This window comes from Daucus carota, chromosome 4 (assembly GCF_001625215.2).
Source record: "Daucus carota subsp. sativus chromosome 4, DH1 v3.0, whole genome shotgun sequence".
Classification (NCBI taxonomy): Eukaryota; Viridiplantae; Streptophyta; class Magnoliopsida; order Apiales; family Apiaceae; genus Daucus; species Daucus carota.
In genome coordinates this window covers 46,837,737-46,857,886 of record NC_030384.2, presented here as the reverse complement: position 1 = coordinate 46,857,886, position 20,150 = coordinate 46,837,737, and the positions used below count along the sequence as shown (strand labels likewise).

Here is a 20,150-nt window from a genome sequence, read left to right as displayed (position 1 = left end):
TGATTATCCAATTTTATAGATATATCAATATAATTATTTATATAATTTTGTTCAAAACTATATTGATTACAATCAATAAATCTGAAAATACTATACACATGCATGCTGGGAGAGTACGGTTAACTTACTGTTAGCTTACTGATTTATGGAGTTTATAGCTGTTGGATGATATCGGGATAATATCAAAATTATGTAACATTTTCTTTTTTCTTTTTAATAAAATTAGATATATATAATTTAGTCATTCAGAAAAAAATATAAAAAATAATAAAATTTTACTATAATATTAACTGATGAGTACATTATGGAAAACCAAAATGAGTATAAAACAATAAGTTAGGCATGTGTAATTGACACACCAGTCACTGATCATTCCTTTTCATTTTCTCTTTTCCTGCGGCAGAGTCTCTGATGCTTGCTTTTGAACACATACACATAACACACTGCATCCTTAACACACATAAACTCTACATATCTGAATAAGTTGTAAGTTAAGTTAATGGGGCAGCAGCATCTTTGCACCCGATCATTATTTTTGCATCACTACATGATAAATCTCTATCTTCTTTTTAGCCTCTTTTTCATGCATCACTTGGGATGTCTTGCCAAGCTTTTGCCTCCTCAAGAAGGTTAGTTAGTAAATTCCTATTCCTCATTTATAATCTCTTTGATTCTTTCTCCATCTTTAATAAAATGATTGTTACATCTGTTATAGGGGTGTAAATTACTTCTAACAAATGTTGAGTTATTTGATTCTAGCTCGTAAAATATTTGAATTTAGCTCGAAAATAATCATGCAGGGCTCGAACTCGAGCTAGTTGTTGGGTTGAGCAATGCCGATCCTGAGACCAAGTGTTAACGGGAATTCTGCTCATTATATCTCTCTTTTTGACAATTGGCTTCTTGGGACCACTCTGCTCTTCTAGACATTTCTGTTAGGACTTGTCTGTAATTTCCTTTCCTGTTTTTTGTCATTTTGTTATGGTTGTTTGTTAGAATATTCCACGTAGTGATGCTCTCCATATATGTGGGACGCTCCTCTATGATTGGTATGAGTGATGATTCAAGAATTCTATCTGAAGTTGCTTTCTCCTAGAATATCCAGATCTGCACATTTTCCATTTTCAGTATATCACTCTTTATGGTATCAGAGCCATTCCGTGTAAGTTTCTGGACAATATTCTTTGAGATACAACTAGACTACAGCCTTCTTCACACACTCATCTTCTCATTTCTTCATAGCTCGGCTAATTTATAAAGCTCTGCTTTGTTTTTACAGATCTGAGATAAAACACTCTCCACTGTCATTGATTAAACATGGCAAGTAATGGAAGATTTACTTTTGCGGATATGCAAAATCCGCTCTTCTTGCACCCATCTGATGGTCCGCTTTCAATCAGTGTTGCCAAACTTCAAGGGGCTGGAGATTTTCGTTCCTGGAAGCGTTCTTTTGAACTACAGATATCCGCTAAGCGAAAGCTTGGTTTTCTCACTGGTACTGTGATCAAGAACACTGATGATGAGATTCAAGCTACTCAATGGGATACATGCAACGATATGGTAATATCTTGACTCCACAATAATGTTTCCGATAGTATTCGTCAATCTATACTATTTGTCAACACTGCTAGTGAGATCTGGTTTCAACTTGAGAAGCGCTTTATGCTAAGTAATGGCTCTCGTAAGTATAAACTTAACAAAGATTTGTTTGGCTTGAGACAAAATAAAATGAAGATGAATGACTATTTCACTGCTATTAGTAGTTTGTGGGAAGAAATCGAGTCAATGAATACTATGCCTGTTGTTACCACTGTAGCAGCTGATGTGACAGTGTTTATGAATGCTATAGCTACTCATAAAGCTGAGTCTAGACTGTTCCAATTTTTAAATGGCCTAGATGATACTTATTCCTCTATTAGAACTCAACTGTTGATGCAACACCCCTTGCCTACTGTTGAATCTGCTTATGCTACTCTGCAACAAGAGGAATCACAAAAAGACCTCTTTACTGTTGCTGAAAATGATGTGACTGCCATGTATGGTCGTGCCCAGAATGAGTATAAAGGGCCTGCTTGTACTGCTTGTGGAAACAAAAACCACAGCACTGAGAGATGCTGGACTGTGCTTGGATATCCTAGGTGGCATAGGAAGTATAAACCTAACCAAGGGAATTCTGCTCCAGCTCCAAAATGGCCCCAAAATTCCAACAATAATCGCCCTAGACAGGCCAATAACGTTGTTCAAACTGTTGGTCCTGGACAAGAAGAAGTGATGTTCACTCCGCAACAGCTCCAACATCTACTTAAATTGCTGCCTCAAAGTTCTAGTGCTCAGATTTCTCAAACTTCACCTGCTGAAGAAGATTTTGACAACTGTTTTTCGGGCATGGTGACTTGTAATATGTCAACTGTTGAGAGTGGTGACTGGATTGTTGATTCAGGAGCGAGTGATCATATGACGTCCACTCTCGACAATTTGCTGAATGTTCAGTTGGCACCTCCTGAGCTGATCATTAAACTTCCAACCGGTGCTTCCTGCAAAATAACCCATGTTGGCGACATTCGTTTGAAAAATGGTCTGCTTCTTCGTAAGGTGCTTTATGTGCCTTTGTTCAAACATAATTTGATCTCCATTCACAAGTTGTCACAAGACAACAATTGTGTGGTTACTTTTCATCCTGAAGGCTGCAGTGTGGTTCGTAATAATACACAACAGACGGTAGCAGTGGGCACCTTGAAAAATGGGCTTTATTACATGAAAGATGCGTTATACAAAGCTTGTGTTGCTGAAGTCAATGCCTCCTCAAAGACAGTGCAACCTGATTTTGCTCTGTGGCACTGCAGGTTGGGTCACGCGCCCTTAGCAAAACTAAAGACGATTCCATTCTTGAAATCACAAGTTGCACCTACTGACAAAATCTGTGTGACTTGTCCAATGTCCAAGTTTGTAAAGCTGCCCTTTGAACTCAGTAAGTCACATGCTGCTAAGAAATTTGCATTGGTGCATATCGACACATGGGGTCCGTACAAGGTGGCTACTAGGGGCAATTACAAGTATTTTTTGACTTTGGTGGATGATCACACGCGAGTGACCTGGATTTATTTGATGCAATTTAAGTCAGATTACTGTTCGACAATCAAGGCCTTTTATGAATATGTGGAAGTGCATTTCAAGGCAAATATTCAGACCATTCGCTCTGATAATGCTCCGGAGTTTGCTGATGCTGGCTGCAGACAATTCTATGCACAGAAAGGTATATTGCACCAGAAATCGTGTGTTGAAAGGCCACAACAAAATGCTCGTGTAGAGCGAAGACACAGGTATGTGTTAGAAATGGCGCGTTGCTTGCGTTTTCAAGCCAATTTGCCTCTGTATCTGTGGGGTGAATGTGTTATGTCAGCAGTCTATATTATAAATAGGCTGCCAACCCCTTTACTGAACAATTTGACTCCATATGAAAAGCTGTTTGAAGAGCCTGTGGACTACACTGTCATGAAAACCTTTGGTTGTCTTGCGTTTGCAGCTGATCTCTCGAATTCTGGTGATAAATTTGGTGCCAGGGGGGTGCCATGTGCTTTTGTTGGTTATCCGTTCTTGCAGAAGGCCTACAAATTGTTAAATCTCACTAATATGCAGCTGTTCGTGTCTCGAGATGTGATCTTCCATGAAACTGTCTTTCCTTTAACTAAGGCTGGTTCTGAAAGCTACATTCAACCCACACCAGTTCCGCTGACAAACCTGAATCCTCAACCTTTTGTTGACGATGACCTGATTGTCCCAGATCCAGATGAAGGTGACACTTCAGAGTCTCAACAACCCCCTGTCAGACACTCAACTCGACCAACTAAAAAACCAGCTTGGATGAGCAGCTATGTGAATACTCTGCAGTCTTTTCCAAACGTTGCAGAAGTGGTAGACCTTCCACTTGCAAATAATTTTCACTGCTTCTCTGCAACAGTGACATCTACTAAGGATCCAGCTAACTTCAAACAGGCCGTGCAACATCCAGAGTGGATAAATGCCATGAACAACGAGCTGGATGCCTTGGAAGAAAATAAGACATGGGTCGTGACGTCTCTTCCAGCCGGGAAAAAATCCATTGGTTGCCAATGGATTTTTAAAACCAAGCACAAGCCTGATGGCTCTGTTGAACGTCATAAGGCGAGATTGGTTGTGCTTGGGTGTAAACAAACTTACGGCATCGACTATGCTGAAACATTTGCACCTGTGGCGAAGTTAACCACGGTGCGCACATTATTGGCTGTTGCTGCAACGCAGGGTTGGATGACTGTTCAAATGGACGTCTCCAACGCCTTTCTTCATGGTGACTTGGAAGAAACTATTTACATGAAGATGCCTCAAGGATATACTGGCTGGGGTTCGAGGATTTCTGCTGATTTCTCTGCCAATTCCTTTATTTTGAATCTCGTTTGCAAGCTGTTGAAATCTCTTTATGGGCTTAGGCAAGCCCCTCGACAGTGGTTTCGCAAACTTTCAGAAACGATTGTACAACTGGGTTTCGTGCAATCTCGTACTGATTATAGTCTCTTCACAAAATGCTCAGGTGATTTCATCACTTTGGTACTAGTCTATGTCGACGATTTATTGATTGCTGGGAACTCTGCTGATGAAATCAGTCATTTGAAGGTTATGTTGAGTAAGCAGTTCCACATGAAGGATCTAGGTCCTGTAAATTACTTCTTGGGACTGGAGGTGTCTCGTTCTTCCCTGGGGTTTTTCGTGTCTCAAAAGAAGTATACACTTGATCTGCTTCGCGAGTTTGGAATGGAGGGTGTCACACCTTTGAAACTGCCTATGGACAGCCATCTAAAACTGACACCAACAACTGGTAGTCCCATTGTTGATCCACATCCTTACCAACGATTGGTTGGCAGGTTGATCTATTTGACGGTGACTCGTCCAGATATTACATTTGCTGTTCATATTCTCAGCCAATTCATGCATCAACCAACGAGCTCTCATATGCAAGCAGCAAAGCGCCTACTTCGATATCTTGTTGGTAACCCTTCACAGGGAATTCTGCTCACATCTTCCTCAGATATGGCCATACATGCTTACTCGGATAGCGATTGGGCTAATTGTCCTGTGACACGTCGCTCTACATCTGGCTTTTGCCTTCTCTTGGGAACATCTCCTGTAAGCTGGAAAACGAAGAAACAGAACGTCGTTGCTCGTTCTACTGCAGAGGCGGAGTATCGCTCCATGGCGATGACAGCTTGTGAAATAACATGGTTGACCTCTCTTCTCAGGGATATGGGCATGAAATCACTGCCTCCTGCTCTTCTTCACTGTGACAACATGGCCGCTCTCTCCATTGCAGCCAATCCGGTGATGCATGAACGAACGAAGCACGTGGAAATAGATTGTCATTTCGTTCGGGACAAAATTAAAGCTGGTGAAATCAAGACTACTCATGTTCCGACTCAATTGCAGGTGGCAGACATATTGACCAAGCCTTTGTCAGTCAAACAACACTACTTGCTTTTGGACAAGCTTGGAGCTTCCAGCTCCGCTTGAGGGGGAGTGTTAACGGGAATTCTGCTCATTATATCTCTCTTTTTGACAATTGGCTTCTTGGGACCACTCTGCTCTTCTAGACATTTCTGTTAGGACTTGTCTGTAATTTCCTTTCCTGTTTTTTGTCATTTTGTTATGGTTGTTTGTTAGAATATTCCACGTAGTGATGCTCTCCATATATGTGGGACGCTCCTCTATGATTGGTATGAGTGATGATTCAAGAATTCTATCTGAAGTTGCTTTCTCCTAGAATATCCAGATCTGCACATTTTCCATTTTCAGTATATCACTCTTTACCAAGCAAAAAATTAAACTTAGGGCTTTAGATATTATGGGACGCCTAATCAATCTTTTATTTATTTGAGTTTATCACATTTGAGTTTTTGCCTAAACTTAATTAGTTTCGGTTGGAGTTTTTAAGCTCTGATCGAACATGTTGAACCAAGCTTCGAGCTTGAATATTATGACTCAATCAAGATCGATCTAGCTCCCGGACAAACAATTTACTCGATCTTAAACTTGAGACTGATAATTCTCGGTTCAGCTTGTTTACACTCATATTCTGATTGAAGGAAGATGTTAAAATCATCCATGATCCATACAGATACATGCATGTGTTGTGAAGTATATAAAAATTATGTATAAAGCAAGTTGGATATGTAAATTTTTGGTCAGCGTAAATTCCCATTTACTCTTAATCAGGACCATATTTTATTTTCGTGGCGCCGCACTTAACTCTCGTAGTACGGATGGGTTGTACAGTGAGCTGTTCACTGATTTCTAGGTCAACACTTGCATATACTCCTATTATATATGTTAAATATATAAGCACTAAGACTCATCAAGCAACAGAGCGGGAAAATAAAGTAGACAGCTGTAATCCAGCTCAGCAAGAGTAGTGGTAGTTTGTTACAGTTTGTTACACACTCGTTTGTATATATACAGAGTAGGCATAGCTTGTTTCTCAAGTAGAATAGAAGAGTTATCAGAAAGAGATGTACAGAACATTTTACAGAGCTTTAATGGAGTTTTTCCAGATTTAGTTTTACATTTCTAACAATATATGATCATTATCTTTGATAGCTTATGTAACTGCCAATGCACCTTATACAACTGCACAATTTAAAAGATTAAAACTGATTAAACTTAAACAGAGTTTAGTAAACTCAAGACTTCAAATTGAAGAGAATGCAGTATTTTATTTATATGAATTAGATTAGTTATATTTGGAGTTGATATCAATGAACTCTTATTAAGTAAATTAGCATAGGCAAGAAAAACTCGAGTTGTACTGTTAGGATTGCTGAACCTTGAAGGGAACATGATATTGATAAAATGTTTATATGTTAGTGTTTATCGGGATTTAATCTAAATTCGTTTACTTGATCTAGGACAAACTAGTTTTATAGCATTTAATCAATCTTAAACAACTGTTTATTCTGTGATTACAGTACAAACACTCAGGGCAATAGCAGTGAAGCTAAATATTAAGCATTGGGACGTTAAAAGGAGTTCTTGTAGTGGGGGTGGAGGACTGAGTGTACTGTTTGACATTCCTCAGCCACTTAGCAATGTGACTTGCGATTGTACATTCAGTAACCATTCGGTTTGCCATGTCACCCATATGTTTGTTCTTCTTATTGCAACTTAAACTTTTTCTTTAGCTTGATTATCTTGTCATACGTGTACCGTTCTACTCTAAAAAAGTTTTTAATTAGTGTCGAAATGTCTGTCCTTGGATTTTCTCCATTCATATTGCAGCCATTTGAAGCGCCTGAACTTGACAGGAGAGCTACCTTCCGACTTTTCAAAACTTGCCTTTCTGCAGGAATTGTAAGAAATAATATATTTCAGCAGTTTTTAAATGTGAAGAAGCCTGGTTGGACTTTCCCTTCTTTTTTTTTCTGATATCAGCTATATAATATTTTGGTTTCCAGAACTACTTGTCAATTTCTTGACGTAGATGTAGTCTATGTTCTTGTGTATTATTAGAACTTTTGTCTTGTATATACAGCTTCATATATACATGTTCAGCTACCCTGGGGGAGGCATAAATTGCATATCACCCCCCCCCCCCCCCCCCCCCCCCCCCAAAAAAAAAAAAAAGTAAAGAAGAGAAAAGAATCTGCAGTTGGCCCAAATGCAAAAATTCAGGTAATTCACAAGCCCCCAGAAGTCCTTACTCTAGTCGATGTGAGGCTGGGGTGTTACATGTATATGTTAGGATATAAGATCCTGGAAAGGTCAGAATTTATTAAGGACACGAAGGCAAGTTATGCCCCAAAAAGATGGGCGCCCGTGATCCACTCTCGACCCATAAATGGGCTTTCGAGTGAGGGGGAATGTTAGAATATGATCCTGGTAAGCCCTCCTCCTAACACCTTGAGGTTTTAGGAGAATTGGTCACTTAACAGTATACTCCGGTTAATTTTGGCAGGTTATAGTAGAATGTTTGAAATTTATCATTGATCCATCATCCGGAGGGGATAATTGCTATTTTCCATTAAACTTTACCCAGAGCATTTAAACATAAAAGTATACTGGCAGGTTTGTTTTAATTGTTTTTTAAATTGCTACGCTGACAGGGACCTGGTTCAAAACTATATAAATGGAACAATTCCCGTTGCTTTTGGACAGCTTCCTCTCAAAACTCTGTAAGTGCTTTCATGTATATGTGTCATTTGTGGACCTTTTTGTAATCATAGTTGATTCAGTGTCTTCATACCATAAGTTTGAAAACATGACACTTCTACTATTTAATTGTATAGAAATGTTTGTGACTTAAAAGTTATATACTGCAGAAACCTTCTGGATAACCGTATCAGTGGTTCGATTCCCCGAGAAATAGCTAATATCGATATGCTTGAAGAGTTGTGAGTAGAGAAATAATTATATTTCCATATTACTGTATTGTGTTGGCTGAAACTTCATCGACTTAAATTGAAGCAATTAACTCCAGGATCTTGGAAGATAATCAATTAGGAGGACCCCTTCCTCCAGAGCTTGGAAATCTGGGGAGTTTAAGGAGACTGTAAGATACCTCTAATCTTTGTTATGGAGTTTTTTCCTTTGTTTTCTTAAAATCCACTGAATCTTATTTCCTTTTTACTTATACATTTTGGTCTACTGCTAGGCAAAAAAAAGTATCCTAGTAAGTCTGCTCATATGCCTGTGTGACAGATGCTCTCTTTTCTGATTTGATGTTTCAATTTGAAGTTTTAATAATTTATCAGTTGGAAACTTTAGGAGACAGTTGCACTTACCTGAAATGTAATCTGCAATACTATCCCACTAGTTAGCACCAACATTGTTAAGAGGTCTCGTTTATATTCCTAGGAAAGATTACTACTTGAAAAGTGATTACTTATCAAGAATAATCCTAAAATACAGAAAAAAGCTCCTAAATAGAGACTCACATTTAAAATTTTAACATTTTAGATTTGCGATATGATAGACGTTAGATACTTAGGAAATTGTGTTACATAAGGAAATAACGTCTAAATAAGAGAAATGATAGGATTACTGTATAAGTGAATGCTACAAGGTATTTAGTTAACACTACAAATTCGTGTCGAACCAAACTCATTGATCTAGACTAAACCTCTATGCAAGACCGCCTTCAGCAATCGGTATTGCAATTTACAATTTTTTTGTTTCTATTCTCTTTATTATTTTATCAATGTAAACATGCCTCTTCATTTTTAGGAACATCTATGGACTATGATATTATCCAATCTTGTCTTACCATACTCACTTATATGCAGCCTTCTTTCTTCTAACAACTTTATTGGAACGATACCAGAGTCATATGGTACCCTAAAGAATCTAAAAGACTTGTAAGCCATGTTAATTCTGTTTACTGCAAATATATGTTTAGCGATGTCTGAAAAGTATCATTGGTTACAGTAGGATAGATGGGAGCAGACTGTCTGGAAAGATACCCGATTTTATTGGAAACTGGACTAACATAAAAATCTTGTAAGTGTTCTATGATTTTTCTTTTGTAGTATTTACTATATATAAGTTTGTCCATATGGATCGTAAGGTCTAACGCAGTAAGCCACATATATCTGTAACCATTTTGATGAGGTTCATTTTATTTTTTGTTAGGAATCTGCAAGGAACGTCTATGGAAGGTCCTATTCCTTCTAGTATCTCACTTTTGAAAAATCTAATAGAGTTGTAAGTGTAATCTGGATCACTGTAAGTGAATACATCTGAGATTCTATACACATGAAGTCATATACTGTGATCCTTTTCTGCAGTAGGATATCTGATTTGAATGGATATGTTTCAAGCTTCCCCAATCTACGTGATATGACTAATATGACATACTTGTGAGTGATACCCTGGGTGTTTATTATGTCTTCAAATGCAGTATGTCTTTAATTAATTCTTCTGCTGACATAACGAACTATTTTCTAATTTTCGTCATGTAGGATACTGAGAAATTGCTTAATTGAAGATTCAATTCCGCCATACATTGCAGAGATGAGAAGTTTATATACCTTGTAAACAATATCTTAAACTATTGCTTTATTAAAATTTTGGTCGATTTCATTTTTTTTTTCTATTCAGTTCTGTGGGCATTCTAAAGTTTCCTAAATCAGCATTCATGTCCTAATATTTACTATTTACTTTTTGATCATGTTCTGTGAATATTGATACCTTTTTTTATGTCAAATTGTTTTCATTGCAGGGATTTGAGCTTTAATAGGCTGTCTGGGCGAATCCCAGATTCCATTCAGCCTTTGAAGTCTAGCCTGAACTTTTTGTACGTAGCTGTATATACTTGTGTACTGTGTTAATTCATCTATACCACTGATTCATTAAATTGATCACTGTTTGTTTTTTAACTTGTTTGTTTTACTTTAAAGCACTGTATACAATGCCCTTAATTTGTGACAAGCATGTTTGGATTTAGGTACTTGAATAGTAACTTGCTAAGCGGAGTGATACCAAGATGGATTTCTGACAGCAACAAAAATTTGTCAGCACACATTCTAGCTTTGCTTTCATTTACCATCATTTTTTTTTGATTATTTTACTGTTTGTTGTAAATATGGATGCAGCACTGTATTCTTGATTATTAATAACCTGTCAACATTCATTGCAGTGATGTATCTTACAATAATTTTACGCAGTCAACATCTCTATACCGATGCCAGGCATCCAGAGTGTAAGCCATTGATGTTATGTTTATTGACTTAGCTCATGAGCATATAACTTACAGGCCATTTCATCTTTTGCAGGAATTTGGTTTCTAGCCATTCATATTCAACCAGCAATCTGTAAGAAATCCGATTAGGTTGACATGTATTACTTTGCGGTGGCAAGCATCACAATCAGTAGCCCAACTAATATATATTTTCTAATCGATTCTAGAACTCCCTGGTGCTTGAAAAAAGATCTCCCTTGTCCCCGAACAATCCAATGTATGTAACTATATATATATTCGAACATTATGGTGGGGAAATAACTTTTATAAGTTATCTGTCAACTACAAAGAATAATAGCAGTATCTGCTGAATATGCAGATCATTCTCTATTTGTTAATTGTGGTGGACCCCAAATAAAATCAGGGGGGAATGAGTATGTGCAAGATTTGGTTACAGAAGGAGCATCATACTTTTATTCAACTGATCGATGGGCTTATAGCAGCACAGGTGTTTTCATATCTAATGACAAATCCAATTTTGTGGCCAGAAAGGCCAATGTGACCGGAGATGAATACTATCAGACAGCCCGCCTTTCCCCTTCTTCACTCAAGTACTATGGACTTTGCTTGCAAAAGGGCAGTTATAAAGTTCGCCTCCATTTTGCCGAAATACAGTTTTCTGATGATGAGACATATGGAAGCATTGGAAGGCGTATTTTTGATGTATCTATTCAGGTGAGTAAGAGGTTAGGTATACTAGTACAGATCAACTGGACCTTGGAATTAGAATTTTAGAATTCTATTAATTTGGTATGTGTGCCATATAAATAAGGCTAATATAATCTTCTTCCCAAGTTTGAGTTCTTATTTTCCAAGCAGGGAAATATTGTTTGGAAAGATTTTAACATTGCAGAGAAAGCTGGAGGAATTGGAAAAGGTATCACCTTGGAGAAGGATGTAACTGTTAATAGTAGCACTCTGGAGATTCACCTGCACTGGTCAGGGAAGGGGACTACTGCCGTTCCTGATAGAGGTGTATACGGACCTTTAATCTCAGCAATTTCTGTAACGCCAAGTAAGTTAATGTTTGATTCTAGGCTTTCCACCTATGTATTTACCACCTAGTGTGTAACTTATATTGCTTCATCTTAATAGACTTTGTTATCAAAAAGAGGGAAGTCCGGGGACTATCAATTCCAATGATTGCTGGCATTTTAGTTGCTTCAATTGTGAGTCTTGCCTTGATGTTATATATCTTCTGGATGAAAGGTTTCCTAGGGGGAAAATATGTTGAAGATAAAGGTAGGTAATCTTATCATGATATTAAGCGTGTATGTAGTTTCAATCTCATAGCTTGTTTTAAGAAAATATGTATTGAATGTAAGATAGCATTGTGTTTCAGTAGTTATCGACTTACCGGATGTAGGACGTAGGGTGGTTATATTATAAATGAAAGTTGATATAATGAAAATGTGATAGAATATAGCTGGAATTTGACTGTTGGAGCAGGACTTCAGGTGCATGATAAAATTATGATGTAACAAAAGAACCATACTTTTGCGAGTTCTCTTCACAATGGAAATTTGCTTTGTTCATATAAAATGCTGCAGATGAACATGTGCATGCTACAAACTGTGCTACATAGCTCTAAATTGAATATATAAGGATACTGCGGTTGAACAATAATCAAACAGTTATTTTCATATACATATATTGTGATCTTGTAAAAAGTATTTCTGTTTACTCTCTCATGTACAGTCTTGGCAGTTTCTAATTTTTATCTATGTCTAGAATTGCGAGGAGCAATAGAACAAAAGACAGGTTACTTCAGTTTAAGGCAAATCAAAGCTGCAACTGGTAACTTTAACCATGCAAATAAGGTTGGCGAGGGAGGATTTGGACCAGTTTACAAGGTAAATGGCTTTAAATTTGAACTCTTTCTCTCTCTCCCACCTCTCCCTCCCTCCCTCCCTCTGGTTAATTTTAACTGCAAAGAAATTTAATTATCCATGCATACATTTGTCTTCACTGCCAGTCGAATCCTCAACCCCTCTTCTTACAGAGGGTGAGGGATATCCATTATCCACTAGCTTACAATGTTGGGGATGTTCAGGTTTATCTTTATAATTGTTACATTAACTGCTTTGCTTACAGGGCATTCTACCAGATGGTCAAGAAATTGCTGTTAAGCAGCTGTCCTCCAAATCAAAGCAGGGAAACCGTGAATTTCTCAATGAGATAGGCTTGATATCTGCTTTACAACATCCAAATCTTGTAAAGCTTCATGGATGTTGCATCGAAGGAAACCAGTTGTTGCTAATATACGAGTACTTGGAAAACAACAGTCTTGCTCAAGCCCTTTATGGTAAGTTACAAATTGCAAAAATTGTCGTTAGGACATCTATGTAACACACACACACACACACTCTCTCTCTCTCTCTCTCACACACACACACACACACACACAATTCATTTAACTATCTCTCAATCTATCTATCTTTCATCTTATAGGACGTGACAGACAACTAAACCTTGTTTGGACGACAAGAAAGAAGATTTTATTGGGCATAGCAAGAAGCTTAGCTTATCTTCACGAGGAATCAAGGTTGAAGATTGTTCATAGAGACATAAAGGCTACCAATGTACTGCTTGATAGAGATCTAAATGCAAAGATATCAGACTTTGGTTTGGCAAAGCTCGATGAAGAAGAGAACACTCATATCAGCACACGAGTTGCTGGAACATTGTGAGTTTTCATGCTTAATATTTTCGATGTTTCTCCTCTTATCTCTTCAAAGTTTCAGCGGAAAATTATGTTGGTTATATAGTTTTTCTAACCATTTCCATATTATGAATTTAAACCAGTACAAAGCTGATATCTCCAAATTTTGTGCTCATCCATTTAAGTCAGAATCATTGATGAACACTTCTCCCCAATCTGGGTGTTTTGAGTAATTTTTTTGAAATTCTCCTTGCTAGAGGGTATATGGCTCCAGAATATGCAATGCTGGGCCACTTGACTGCTAAAGCAGATGTGTACAGCTTTGGCATCGTTGCATTAGAGACTGTTAGCGGGAGAAGCAACACAGATTACATATTAGAAGAAGAGTTCGTGTCCCTTCTTGATCGGGTAAGACTGTGCTTGGCTGACTCCGTTTTGCCCAGTGTTTTGCTATATTTCTGTTAAACTCGCTCACACAACTTGGTGTCAATTTTAGTAACTTACAACACTGATCCTAGAGATATGGTTAAGAACTCTGGGATCAAAGTGTTCAATATAGTCTTTAACCAATTCCTTCTCAAATGTTTTGAAGGCTTACGTCCTTCAAGAGCAGGGAAATCTTCTCGAAATTGTCGACCCGATACTTGGCACAAACTACTCCAAACAAGAGGCAACAAGTGTGATTAACATAGCTCTACTATGCACTAGCCCATCACCTTCCCTCAGGCCATGCATGTCCGCCGTTGTAAGTATGCTTCAGGGGAAAAGGAAAGTTGAAGCACCCGTTGTCGCAAGCAACACAACTTGCGACTACACGGAGTTTAAAGGCTTCGAGAATATCACACTAGCCAGCCAAACACGATCTTCTATGTTCTCTGGCAAGAGCCTGGGAGCAAGGAGCGTGTCATCAATGGACTGGCCATGGGATGATTCCTCTGTTTCTATGCCAAGTAAAGATACTAGTAGACTTGTCACTGATCTGTATGATGTTATTTTAGACTAGATCTCTAAATGCAACTAAAAGGACATATTGCATTATGTAATAACAAGGATGGACAGTATACAATGTACAAGATGAACTAGTTATACTATTAACGAGACTGACTAACAATTTACAAAGGGAAAAAAAAACTTCATTTATGCCGGGATGGAATATACAGTAACTACTGACTTTTGTTATAATGTACTTGTGGTTAGTTGTTGAACATGCTTAGTTGTTGAACATTGCGGTCCACAACATCAAAATTCTAGAGCACTATTTAGCTGAATAGAAAACGATGGTCGTCCAACACTGCCAAGAGGAGTTTCAGCTCTCACAACTATACCCGATGACCCAACATTTCCATTCCACTTGGACCTGCCGAGCTACATGAAAAACAAAAATGACATGCTATGAGAATTGAGAACTATAGTATGCACATATATTGGTAGCAGTGAAACAAGCGAGTCAGCTGTATAGGCTGAGAAGATCAAATGAAAAAGCATGAAGTGTTTTAAGGTGATTTGCCTAATTATTGATGGAATCAACTGCATCATGAAATATCAAAATCAGGTGCTCAGGTGATTCACATTTGTGTCCCCTACCCAATTCTCTTTTTAGAACATATTAGCAAGTAGAAATTCAGTGCTTTAAAATACATACAAATATCTGACACATCTGAATAAACACACACATTAAGGCTATTTACTGACATTGAATACTTACAGATACTGATGCATATGCAGAAGGACGTGTTGTTAAGGCACATCCACAGATAAGACTAAGTTCTTCCCTAGCAGAATGTACAACTTCCGCTCGGAGACCAGGATTGCTTCCACCAAAAGTCGGGTTTAAACTGATTGGCACAAGGAACAACTAAATTAAGGAAGGAAAATAGGGTAATTAAACTCTCTCTCTACATATATATATAGTCACTCCATGGAGAACCAACTTATACAGAGTTTGGTAGTGAACACTTATATATACACACAAAATACACGTGTCAATCTTAATATTCATCAAATAAATAATTAGTAAATCAAAAAATAAAGTTTCGTCATTTTTCCTCCCAAAAAACGTTAAAAAATAATCATAATATCCAAACTGATTCTACTGTAGAACCATATTTGTCCAACGTGGTTCTACAGTAGAACCAAATTTAAAAATCAAAATTTTTGCCTAAATTGTATGTGTTAATTGTTTGTGCATGTTATGTATTATTAGTATTCTACACTAGAATCAAATTTCATACATAGAGAACCCGGATTGCTATCCTTCAACATATCATTCAATAAAATAAGCATGCTTCTCTAAGTTGATGTAAAGGAATAACAAAGTTATACATCTAAGCTTGAAAAGGACTTCACCTGACTTGGACAGATGGTCTAACCATAAGACCTGATCGCTTCCAAGATAAAGCTTGATTAAGACCTAATGTAAATGATCTATCAGGCCATTGCACTGTTGGTGTGATACGTGTGCCCCATTTGTCCTGTTTACATAGGTAGTTTATAATATTAAAAATTTTACTTGAAAATATAATTGAACTTGTGAACTTGACCTGATAAACTAGTATAAACCAGAACAAAAAATTTCAAAATTAACAAAATCATGTGTTTATTCTTCCAGTTTACCTTGCGAGAGTAGCTGAACTTCATCTCTCCTGGATATCGACCCTGTGCTTGAAGCACACCTCCACGGAAAGGTAAAAAAGCACTTGTGTATAATCCCTCACCAGATGTGTATGTAAGTTGGCCATTAGGATGCTGCAAATCCATAAACGGCTGTGACAATGGGAAAAGAAAAGTGAAAGAAAGTCAGGAACCATCTTAAAACACTACCACCAAAATACCTGTCAATTAGCCGAAGTAGCAGGCCACAACATATTCATGCATTGTAAAGCTAGGTTGCATCTATACTAGAGCCGGCAAACAAATTTAAGGTAACAAAAAAGGTAAGCTCCTCCATTCCATAGCCTTGGTGCTTTGGGTGGTCACTTTCAATTTGAGGCACACTCCTCCATTGTAGTAGCCTTGGTCACTTGAAACACCCAAGCTGTTTAAGCTGGGATGTGGCAGCGTTATAGGGGTGTTCACAGATTGGATCGATTTGATTATTGTACTTTTTGGAAACAAGCCAATATCACAAATTTCATAAAATTTGTAACCAAACTCATCCATGTAGGAACAGACTAGTTTGGTTCAGCTCTGAACCACCGCTTAGACTACGTAATCAATTTATTGTTTTTATATTATCTAAAAACAATTATTAAATATTACATAACTATAATTTAAATAAATGTAATCTTAAATTTATAAATATCAATAATAAATACATTATATTTAATTTATACATCAACTTATCACACGTTACATATATTACACTTTGAGTCCTATAATAATTAAGATGTATATGTATTACATGATTAATTATAAATTAAATAATCATATATATTATAAAAATATTGGGTGTTAATTATATCCGGTTAAGGTTTGCAATTTAACCAACATTATACATTATTAACAATAACCAAACTGAAACATTGACAACGATTAGGCTAGGTTTTCTTTCTTTGGATTGATCCAGACCGATCCAGACCGGATTGCAGTTTAGCGGTTTTTATAAACATTCCTACAGCCTTATGTATAGGGGTATGCTGAGTCTATAAACAAACTTAACTGCACATATGTGGTAACACAAACTATATAATCTATAATCTACAGAGAGAAACAGCCAACAAATAGAAAAATTTATTTTATACAAAGCTATGAAGAACTTACACATGCGACTGGATTGAGACAAATAAGAGACATCAGGGACCAACTCCTATTCTTCGACCACAAAGCAGGGCAGATAGTATGCATCCCAGTCTGCCAATTATAAAAATTAATAGCAACTCACTTGACTAATATTCCAACAGAAAAGATATTCATATCAATTCAAAATATTTGAAATTCATGTATCCAATCAATTCAGAATAACTATTACAAAATAGTAGCAGCTCCAAGTAATATTTTTCAAATCATATTGTACAAGGGCTAAGCATAGAAATATAGGGGAAGATGTACTATACACTTGTTGGTCTTGTAAGTTCAGTATTTCTCCTAGTCAATATCCTACTTCCTAAGTTTTCCATTCTTTTAGAGCTCTTAAATGCTCCACCATACATCACAACCATCTAGCATTAGTTCTGGACTATGTGATAATCAAGTCTGACCGTTCAACCATATGCAATATCTCCATACAGGCATACACTATTTGAGAAATACAAGAAGATATAGAAAGTGTGTATGCTATAGCAATATAATGTTCGCTAGGAATAATAAGAGATATAAGAATAAAGCAAGTGAAAAACTAACAATTGCATCAAAAGAAGCAAGTTAAACAATATTATTCAACTGCTATACAATAACAGGTAGCTTGAATCAGTAAAATATGGAGATTATCATACCTTCCTATCATATCCATACCAAATTAAGTGCTGATTCGAAAAATGAACCGGCAAAAGAAGACTAGCATCACGGATATAAAGTATTGGTCCAAGCTGGACAAGGAGGGATGATGAATCTTCACTTCCCAATGCATCGTTTCCATTTGATGCTTCCACCCTCCACCACTCCGATCCGGCCGATAAAGAACTTTTCACATAGCGCCTTCTACTGTCATATGTTGATGTAAAGTTCAAGGTCCGCTGCAATATGTAAATTACTCACATATCAGTAACATACATACTGAAAGAGAGAGACCGCAATACCATATAGTAGAAATTACAAATAGTTTGTGCTTTCTCCTTTAGTACTGCTTTTTTATTGTTTAGGTCCTCCACATAGTTTTCCCAGTATTAACATCATTTAACTTTCCAAGTTCCTATCAAAGTCCTTCTGTTAACATAAAAGCAGACACAATTGCTGATTGTCTAGTTGTGTGCTTGTTAACAATACCTCTGACGGGGGCTGGCCTAGTGAAAATGTCAAGCATGTTTTCATAGAAAGAGTAACATCTAGTGGACTCGTTTCAAAACAAGCACATATAATCCATACTAAAATATTAATCATATGATTCTAGCTCAACAAAACACCTCACAACTCAGGCAACAACATTATACCTGTCGTTTATCACCCGAATCATCCAAATCAAACCTCGAGCCCCCTTTTTGAACAGAACCATCTAAACCCCCATCCCCCATCTCAACAAACCCAAAATCCCGAAACCGCTTGGCCAAAGACCCAATATCCTCCCCACCCTTCTTCAACCCCGGCGCAGTCTCCACACTCTTTTCGACATTCAAAGCCCCAACATTAGAATCCTTCTTCTTAAAAGGCAACGGCAAACCCCTAAAAACCTGCTGCACAACACCGCTTATCGAAGCCCCGAAATCATTCCCAGCTTTCCCCAATTTACTCCCAACACCATCAATATAACTATTCGGAATCTTGAAATCCCTGATTAAATTATGCTCGGAAAATTCAACTGGATTAGGCCATGAGAATGAAGGGGGAGAGATGTGAGAGTGAATCAAACCGTTAAAACCCTTGGCGAACCGGTCCGGGTCGAGCAAACCGGTAAAACCTTGAGCGAACCGGTCGGCTAGGTCGTGGCTGTGGCGTTGAACTTCTTCCCAGGCTTCTAGAGATCTCTCCACGGACATGTTTGTATGTAAGTATGTATGTATATGTGCGGAATTGCAGAGAACGAGAGAAAGAGAAGATGAAGATAAGAAGAGACCAGAGAGGAGTCTCAGCAGTCCGTTTCTATTCTATCTGGGGATCCGACCCGTAACAGTCGCCACCTGGCACCTGGTCTTTTAAGACGCGGATAGATATCAATGTCATCACTCGTTTATTTCAAATATATCAAATTACTCACTCATTTGATAACTGACTCAATTTAGTCACTCACTCGTAATTTTTGTATCAAAAATATCACCATATCATTAATCGAAATTCTTAAAAATATTATATATTAAGTTACTCACATTTTTTATAAATGATATTACATCCAAATTAAAGATTCTGAGTTCTAGTACTTTAAAAAATAATTTTAGATTTTTAAAATTTTATCAACTATTTATTTTTAATTTTTTGATTATTTTATTTGATTTAAATAAAAATAAATAGTAGATTAATTTTTAAAAATCTAAAAATATTATTAAAAATACTAGAACTCAAAATATCTCATTTAGATGTAATATCATTTATAAAAAAATGTGAGAAACTCAATATATGATATTTTTAAGAATTTCGACTAACGGTAGAGTGATATTTTTGATACAAAAATTACGAGTTAGTGACTAAATTGAGTCAATTTTCAAATGAATGAGTAATTTGATATATTTGAACCAAACGAGTGATGATATCGATATTTATCCCCTTTAAGATGTTAAGATTGGAATATAAATTAATTTTATCTTTATTTTTTCAATAATTTTATTATATTCTAATATTTAGATAAGAACTCAAATCCGGGTTGATATAATACTTTTAATATTTGATTATTATTATTATTATTATTGCGGCCTTCAATATTCATATTCATTCAGGATAGTTTAGTTCACTGTTTGCACTCTTGATAGTTTAGTTCACTCTTTGCACGCATTTTGAGCTTCCTGTAAAATATAGTTTCGTCACATTTTAACTTTTATTTTTTTGAATAAAATTTAAATGTCAAATTTTTATTTAAGAAAAAAAGTTGGAAAAAATATTAAAGAACCATACTTTATAAAAACATGTGCTAAAAAATAACGTAAAATACCT

General features: G+C 36.8%; 2 protein-coding genes across 4 annotated transcripts; one reads left to right on the top strand and one right to left on the bottom strand.

The window, feature by feature from the left end:
• The first annotated feature begins 371 nt into the window (after positions 1-371).
• On the top strand, positions 372-14,558 carry LOC108219024 (probable LRR receptor-like serine/threonine-protein kinase At1g53440). Of its 3 annotated transcripts, XM_017392256.2 has the most exons (25): positions 835-1,162; positions 1,280-1,560; positions 6,990-7,164; positions 7,300-7,371; positions 8,124-8,192; positions 8,340-8,411; positions 8,498-8,569; positions 9,303-9,374; positions 9,445-9,516; positions 9,649-9,720; positions 9,804-9,875; positions 9,978-10,049; positions 10,238-10,312; positions 10,463-10,528; positions 10,655-10,717; positions 10,791-10,829; positions 10,924-10,973; positions 11,076-11,431; positions 11,576-11,771; positions 11,852-11,998; positions 12,488-12,609; positions 12,851-13,061; positions 13,208-13,442; positions 13,676-13,826; positions 14,011-14,558. In XM_017392256.2, exons 2-25 carry the CDS (start codon positions 1,539-1,541, stop codon positions 14,419-14,421), a joined length of 2,964 nt encoding a protein of 987 aa, XP_017247745.1. In that variant the 5' UTR covers positions 835-1,162; positions 1,280-1,538; the 3' UTR covers positions 14,422-14,558. The 3 variants fall into 3 exon arrangements, with proteins under 3 accessions (XP_063947985.1, XP_017247745.1, XP_063947986.1); XM_064091915.1 differs by lacking the exons at positions 835-1,162; positions 1,280-1,560 and adding an exon at positions 372-629; XM_064091916.1 differs by lacking the exons at positions 835-1,162; positions 1,280-1,560; positions 6,990-7,164; positions 7,300-7,371 and adding an exon at positions 7,637-7,899.
• On the bottom strand, positions 14,431-19,186 carry LOC108219025 (uncharacterized). The gene is made up of 7 exons (XM_017392257.2): positions 18,503-19,186; positions 17,849-18,088; positions 17,178-17,267; positions 16,032-16,181; positions 15,765-15,889; positions 15,124-15,253; positions 14,431-14,783 (listed from the first exon to the last, which is right to left on the bottom strand). Exons 1-7 carry the CDS (start codon positions 19,043-19,045, stop codon positions 14,658-14,660), a joined length of 1,404 nt encoding a protein of 467 aa, XP_017247746.1. The 5' UTR covers positions 19,046-19,186; the 3' UTR covers positions 14,431-14,657.
• Between the last annotated feature and the right edge of the window lie 964 nt (positions 19,187-20,150).